The following is a 7,970-nucleotide window of genomic DNA, read 5'->3' as shown; positions in this document are numbered from 1 at the left end:
GTTAAAAATAAAATAAAATAAAATAAAAACAAGTTGTAATAAATAATTTCAAGAATATTATTGTTTTAATTTTAAAATAGACTATTTTAAATTCTTAAATCAAACCCCTTGTGATTTTTAATTTAATAACTATTGTCTGTAATTAAGGATATATACGGCTTAGTTTAGAGAATTTTTTTGTATTAACTCGTAAAAATCTGAAGAACTTGAATAGAGTTCACACCTTTAACCCAACTCAATTCTCTATTTTCATATTAGATTACCGAGTTGTTCTTTTATTATTATTATTATTATTACTTATTTTAGTTACGATATATATTATATTAATAACAAAAGTTTCATAAAATTAAATATAAAAAATTTATAAATCACAAACAAAAGCCAAATATTCTTATCTTTTATAATAATCTTAAAAATAGGATAGTGTTGGTTTGGGTTATAACCCTATTTTAGTGTTAGTTGAGTTGACCCGACTAAAAAAAGTCAATTTTTAAATAATTCAACTCTAAACTAAAAGAATATCTAACCAAGGCCCAACTTTCTATTACTAAGATAGTCTAGATCCATGATCATTCCTTAAATTAGTCGACGTGGGACTTTCATCCAACACATCCCTTCGAACAAAGTATGTCTCCCCCCTTAATCGAGAATCGATTCGTTTTTTTGGAGTCTTAGTCATTTTTTACTATAACTTTAAGGAGCCTTGACTCATTTGTTCGACATTTGAGAATTCTATTGATATGGCTAAGCTTAAGGCATAACTCTGATATCATGTTAGTTGAACATGATTCTCCACTATAGTATAATATTGTCTACTTTGAACATCAGCCCTCATGGCTTTGCTTTGGGCTTCCCCAAAATGTCTCCTATCAATGAAGATAATATTCTTTGATTATAAACCCAAGATCATTCCCTAAATTAGCCGAGACTTTCATCTAACAAATTTAAATATTCGATAAAATATATTTTTTTATTTTTTTTATTTTTTTAAGGAATATATTCTTTAATTAAAATATTTTATTTCTTTTATTAATATTTCCAAGAAAGAAATAGAATAAAAATGAGATAAGTTTCCACTCGTTTTCAATCATTGTGGCTATGCAAGCCAACTTGAGTAACAGCTTTTGAATCAATCCTAGTTGACCTTCTCATTTTGGATCTTTATTTATTTATTATTATTATTTCTACTTACAATTTAAAAAGTAATTTTGGTTTTTTTATTAATTACTTTCTTTTCTTATTAAATTAATAAAAATATATATATTCACATATATTATTTTTAAAAGATACTTGAAAACTTTCAAAATTTTCAATAATACTCTAAAATATCTTTTAATTCTCTTTATAAATTTAAAAATATTATAAAAAATAGTTAATATTTTATTTTAAAAATTTATAATTTAAGATTTCACGAGAAACTGGAAAATGAGATGAATAAAAAAGGAATGCAATAAAGTTTGGAAAAGGTTTCTTTTCCGTCCCGATTGGAGAATCTATCTTTCTAAGAGTCAGTACTACCATCCAAACAGCAGCTAAACAAACTAAGCAACTTGTTGTAGTTAAGCTTGTTAACGAAAGTGCCTTACGTGTCCTTTTACATCCCCTCCCGAAGCACTAGTTTCATTCCCGAGGGAGAGCCTCCAGAACGAGAGACAATGCCCCGAGCCTCATTCATATCTCGAAGAGTGCGTTCAAAGCAAAGGATTTGTAACTTAAATTTGGTAATGAGATTACAAAAGTTGAGGACTAAGGAAAAGGAGAAGAATAACAGAGGAATGCCTTGAGCAATAGTCAGGACCTTCACATCGCCATTTACACAAGCAACCTGAGCAGAGCAACAAAGAATAATATACACAACGATCACAACACTAACAACTGCAGCCAGAGGCTATTTCACGACCAACATAAACATAACTCAACACATATAAACGTTCGTACACTCGAATCGAGGAGTATTTTCAAACTTCCTCTTCAGCAAGATTACTATTTTTCAAGATGTTATACTTGCAGAGAGGACATGTAGCGTTAATATACAGCCACTTATCGACGCAGGAACAGTGGAAATGGTGACCACATGGGAGCTCTTGTAGCTCGACGCCATCGTCGTATGCAGAAAGGCAGATACAGCACTCCTAAAAGGCAGGAAATGTCGTCAGTTTGAGAACAGAACAAGCGAATTCTAGTTTATAACAAAGTAAGATCCCAGCGAAGGTTCGATATATGATAAGGGATGTCATACGTACCGCATCCTCCTGTGAGAAGGCGTGTTCAATGGGTGAATCTGTACCACACTCGGTCATTATACCACCGAGAGGTTCGTGTAAATCAGCAGAGAATTTCTCGGCATCGTTGACCTTTCTGAATTTAAATTTCAACAACTGTTCAACGTCTTCTTTGGTTGCTCCTTCCTGCATATAAGGCATTATTATATGCATCAAGCCAGTAAAGTTGGCCTTGTAAACGAAACTAAATGGTCTTTCTGATAAGAAACCAAGATTTCATTGAGAGATGAAACAATGTACAAGGGATACAACCCAAAACTAATTACAAGAATGGATCTCAGGCCAAAAGAATACGAGATCCACTTGGTAATTACAAAAAGTCTGATTTACGGACGCTCTATAAAGACGAGTTAAATCCGACAGACTCCGAAAGCTCCTCACCAAACCTCTCACAGACCCGCTAAACATTCTACTATTCTTGTCAAGCCAAATGCCCTCGCAAAATAGCGAGAAAAAAAAACGAGTCCTGCCACATAACTTTCCTTTTGTTGCGAAAATGATGGTTCAGAATCACCTCCTCAATCGTGGAACGACACCCTTTGTTACGAGCCATATCCACCCCGAAGATTCTGAAAAACCAACACCAAAGGGAGATAAGCAAACAGACAATCCAACAAAAGATGGTCTAGGTTCTCCTATTTCCTGCAAAGAACACACCGGTGGCCGCAACGTAAAAGAGGAGAGTCCTTGTTCATACTCCCATCTTAGATGGTTTAGGATAAAAGGTTAAATTGGCTATGCCTAGCTCAGCTCATGACTCTCTCTCTCTCGAGTTCGTAATAACGGAGGCTTCAATTACCTCGAGACGAACTACTATAAACAAGAAGGGCTTCATGCCAACACAAAGCAGAAGAATTTTATAATAGTCTTGGAAAACCAAGGTTTTATTTATCAGCAAAGTATAATCAAGGAAGAATTCTAGGGCTTCCCATTTCGCTCGACTCCCGAACAAGCCAAAACGTACCTTATTCAGCACTTTCCTCTCCTATTAGTACCCGTCGGCCTCCCCTTACTACAGCCCCAGAGTCTAGTTACAAAACAAAGGGTTCTACTCTCCTTTCTCACACACTTTCGCTAGTACACATTTCAAATGGGGTTTATCCATCTAATACACGAAAACGTTACATAATTAAAAGAAGACAACTCTCGTCTCGCTCCCTTATTTTTACTTCAATGGTTTTACAATGGACAAAGCAAAGGAATTTGATTAATGGTAGGCAATAATCTATACCTTTTAATGGAGGCATAAAAATATATCCTGGGACATCATACAATTACCTGGTCTGCTACAGCATATAAAAGTGCAATGATACAGGGAAGACAGCAGCAAACAGCAATCCCAATGATACATGCCAAAGCAACACACAAAACCACAAAGAACACATCAAAGCCCAAGAATATGATACATAACCTGCAGTTCGACCCACATTAATTGAAGTTAGAATCTATGACGAGATAACCATCAACTTCAAAACCCAGTGCAAACAAGGAGTGATCACAAACCAGTAAAGCAGAGGGGAGGCGTGCGCTAAAGATCGGCCTCCTGCAGATACCCAGTAGAATCCAATAATCCACCAGATGAATGAAAACATTGTATTTGCAGATTCAAGGTGCTTTGCTACACTGTCGTGACAGAAAAGAAAATGAATATAAGTGAGTGGCTCAATGGTGGAAGGAGAGTAGAGTTTGTTGGATGAAACTGTCCCACATTGGTTAATTTAGGGAATGGTCATGGGTTTATAATCAAAGAATACACTCTCCATTGGTGCGAGGCCTTTTGGGGAAGTCCAAAGCAAAGCCATGAGAGCTTATGCTCAAAGTGGACAATATCATACATACCATTGTGGAGAGTCGTGTTCATCTAACATAGTATCAGAGTCATGCCCTAAACTTAACTATGCCAATAGTCCTCAAATGTTGAACAAAGTATCGTGAGCCTCGAAGGCATAGTCAAAAAGTGACTAGAGAACTCCAAAGGAGTCCAATCTCGATTAAGGAGAGGCATACTGTGCTCGATGGGAGGTGTTGGATGAAAGTGTCCCACATCGATTAATTTAGGGAATGGTCATGGGTTTATAATCAAAGAATACACTCTCCATTGGTCATTGGTGTAGGGAATGGTCATGGGTTTATAATCAAAGAATACACTCTCCATTGGTCATTGGTGTAGGGAACTCTCCATTGGTCATTGGTGTAGGGAATGGTCATGGGTTTATAATCAAAGAATACACTCTCCATTGGTCATTGGTGTGAGGCCTTTTGGGGAAGCCCAAAACAAAGCTATGAGAACTTATGCTCAAAGTGGACAATATCATACCAGTGTGGAGAGTCGTCTTTTGGGGAAGCCCAAAACAAAGCTATGAGAACTTATGCTCAAAGTGGACAATATCATACCAGTGTGGAGAGTCGTGTTCGTCTAACAGAGTTGATTTGCTCTTTTTGATTCAACAATTGAGATAGTAATAGGGTATATTGAAAGTAAAGGAACCAGAAAAATGCAGGAGAAAACCTTTCAGCACTTTCTCATTATTGAACAGTATATAGTGCAGCCATAGATAGACAACCTAACCTGGTATCGTTATCATCCAACTGCGCCAGTGATGGATAATGGCTCGAATTTCCTCTCGGCCCCAAACCCGAAATCCCGCGCGCAGAATTTCCTTCATCCGTCGAGTTAAACGCCAAGAATCGTCGCTGTAGGCGCCGATAATACTCAATACAAACACTCACCATATGGAGAATGCATTGGAGCGCATACCCCAGAATCCATAGCCTCAAAGGCTTTGTAGGAGAATCCCTGCGGCTCAGAAGCAAAACGGTAGCAGCAACAACAACAAAAGCGAAATTCCACAAGATGTCAAGGATAACAACCGGCTTAGAATACGCCCAATCGTTCTGCCGCTCCTCCAATTGCTCCGCAGCCGTCTCTCGAACCAACATAGACGGCTCGCGCAACGCCCTCCGACTAGTCGCCTGCCGCAGAAACCTAGCCGCCTGACGCAGACTTCGCCTCTGCACAAATCGCCGACCTGAATGCCCATCTTCCAACGACCGGTTTGGATTCCCCATCAATGGAGTGCTATCGACGATATTATCGGACGATCCATTCGGGGACCTTGAAGACGCCATTCGAAATTCTCTTTGAAAAAGAATCAACAACCCTATATCCGTGAATTGACTTGCTTCATCCCGGACGGGAAACAACCAGATTGGGGAAATCTGGGAGAACGAAGAAAGAACAAATGTGAGTTGGAAATGGAAGAAATTCGCGAAAAGGGGTGGTGGGTAGCGGAAGGATTTCTGGAGCTCCGGCTAAAAATGGGGGAAGATTTTGCGATGAATCCTCCTGTTTTGATTTATATGTAGCTCTTTGCGTGCTCGTCACCGGTGGGACACGGCCGATCGGATGAACACCACGTGTCGTGTTGTTCTGTTTGAGAAAGTGGGAATCGCTGGAGGGCGGGCTGGATCATTTACGACACCATATTCCTCACATCATGCTCTATCAACTAGATTGCTTTGAATATAGAATTTAGCTGTCCCCTAAAAACAAACAACAACTTTGTTGTGTGAGAGTGTTTGGAATTTAATTTTGACAAACACTTTTTTTCTAACCCGGTTATATGAAAATGACCAAAAATACCCTTTACTATTTTCATTGTTGCACCACCCGCAATTGCAATCAACCGTACTAACAAACCATCATTGCAAGCAATTATCATCGGTAGCTGCAGTCATCCATTGTCAATGTTGGCAACCATTACTTGCAACTGTTGTTGTCCACCGTCGCGACAAACTACTACCAACGTCGTTACCTCATCATCGATGACTGTATGTTCGCCTCTGTTTAGTGTTAGAGAACACTTAAATTTTTCGTTGTTGTCGTCCATCTTATTATTGATGATCACTTCGCATGTGATTATAGCATTTAAAATTAAATTTTTTGAAGTTAATTCATATTTAATAATTAAAAATTGATATTATTTAATAATGAAATTTTATAGTAATCTTTCATTTGAACCAACAATAACTAAATAAACTTTTGTGTATATATAATTATGGGAGATTGTAATAAAATATTTAAATTTTAAATCAATTTTGTTAAGAAAAATGTTTTTTAAAAATGTATATTTAAAAGAATTATAGGCCTCCAAAATTTTTCAACCGAAAATATCCATTTTATTTTAAGAATTTGATTGAACAGAGAACTTGAATGTAATCTAATAAAATTGAATCACTACATCCCATTGTAAGGTAAATTACATGAGTAGTCACGTTTAAGTATCAATTTTAGGACTTAAACGACGAGTTAGCTTAAAAAAGACTTAACCTTGAAAAAAAAATCTTATTTATTAGGGTTATTTAACTCTAATACGCAAGTTTATTGCTTTAAATTAGGTAATTGAGAGTGAATTTAAGTAGTTTAATTATAAACCAATAAAAATGAGTAAATACGGGTAAAAAAGGAAGCAATTTTGTAAAAAAAATTGTTCAATTTTAATGCTTATGTGCAAAAGTCGTAAAAAAAATTGACACGTCGATGATTGGTACTTGATAAAGCTTTTAACAAAATATTTGGTTTCAAACTCGTCTTAGCTCTTATAACTTTGGCACAAAGGTCAAGCACATATGGTAATCATCCTAATACGTTTTTCGTTAAGGCATGTACTATAAAAGCCCGAGGAATCAGACAAACTAATGAAGTGAACAGTAGAGTTGAGTGGTATGATATTCAATTTTGACCCTGAACCGCCATGAAAAAGGTCATACTCCATTGCCAGAAGTTCATGTCACCAAGCTACACGTCTACATCATAGATGATAATGATCTTGATTGGACGCTTTTTATGAGGATGAGTCATCTAAAGACAAAGGGTGTGATGCTAGATTAAAGCTGATCAAGTCAGAAAAGGAAAATTTTAAATATGCACTACAATTCAAGTTTCAGTCTTCCAATAACGAGGCCAAGTACCAAGACGTTTAGGATTATCAATTTGCTTATCCTTAGCAACTCGCAACTTACTGTAAACAAGGTGGTAGAATCGTATCAAGTCAAGGAGCAATGGATGACTGTTTATTTGAGGAGGGGGAGGCAAGGATTTGAGCAGGTTCGAGGGTGGGAATGGAGACAAGAAATATAAGACCGTCAATAACGGTCAGACTCGGTTCAAATAAAATTAAAATATATATAATTTAAATTTGAATATAATTTAATTACTTAAAAAGAAAATCATTTTTAGTAAGCTATTGAATTAAGTTATCATTTAATAATCTTCAAAGATTTTAGTTGTTTTGTACTTTTTTTTTTTCTTTTTTTAAATCAAGGATTTAATGATTATAACATATTTTCATTTTTTTTAAAATTTAATAAAATCATTTTAAAAATACCCCAAGATTTATTTGGCATGTGATCTCTCATTGCCACACGTGGAACAAAATTCCACGTCAGAAATTAGATTATTATTTAAAGAGAATAAATGAAAGCGCGTGCATCTGTTGTGTACTCTGTTTCTTGCCACGTAAGAAATGTGCTGTCCAAAAGCTTTTGTACTTTTATCCATAAATAAATTACTGAGCTTGTAAATAAATAAATTTATAATTATATCGCTAAATTAATAAATAAATATAACTTTAAAAAAAAATTATATTTTTAAACTTCTAAAATATTTTTACGGTTCTATCATAAATT

General features: G+C 35.8%; 1 protein-coding gene across 1 annotated transcript; it reads right to left on the bottom strand.

Moving 5' to 3' along the window:
- Nucleotides 1-1,690: 1,690 nt before the first annotated feature.
- Nucleotides 1,691-5,756, bottom strand: LOC111801133 (E3 ubiquitin-protein ligase At1g12760). The gene is made up of 5 exons (XM_023685119.2): nt 4,852-5,756; nt 3,786-3,905; nt 3,561-3,693; nt 2,244-2,408; nt 1,691-2,132 (listed from the first exon to the last, which is right to left on the bottom strand). The coding sequence occupies exons 1-5, from the start codon at nt 5,409-5,411 to the stop codon at nt 1,959-1,961; spliced, it is 1,152 nt and encodes a 383-aa protein (XP_023540887.2). The 5' UTR covers nt 5,412-5,756; the 3' UTR covers nt 1,691-1,958.
- Nucleotides 5,757-7,970: the final 2,214 nt, after the last annotated feature.

The sequence above is a fragment of the Cucurbita pepo genome, chromosome 8 (genome assembly GCF_057944985.1).
Source record: "Cucurbita pepo subsp. pepo isolate OVF chromosome 8, ASM5794498v1, whole genome shotgun sequence".
Classification (NCBI taxonomy): Eukaryota; Viridiplantae; Streptophyta; class Magnoliopsida; order Cucurbitales; family Cucurbitaceae; genus Cucurbita; species Cucurbita pepo.
The sequence above is the reverse complement of the archived record's forward strand: the minus strand, read 5'-3'. Positions and strand labels throughout refer to the sequence as shown.

Bases quoted from the DNA above. Each gene is read 5' to 3' on its own strand.
- LOC111801133 (XM_023685119.2), bottom strand. From the start codon at position 5,411: ATGGCGTCTTCAAGGTCCCCGAATGGATCGTCCGATAATATCGTCGAT. The intron at 3,694-3,785 runs GTTTGTGATCAC...GTCGAACTGCAG, and splicing joins GCCTCCCCTCTGCTTTACTG to GTTATGTATCATATTCTTGG. The intron at 2,409-3,560 runs GTAATTGTATGA...CCTTATATGCAG, and splicing joins TATATGCTGTAGCAGACCAG to GAAGGAGCAACCAAAGAAGA.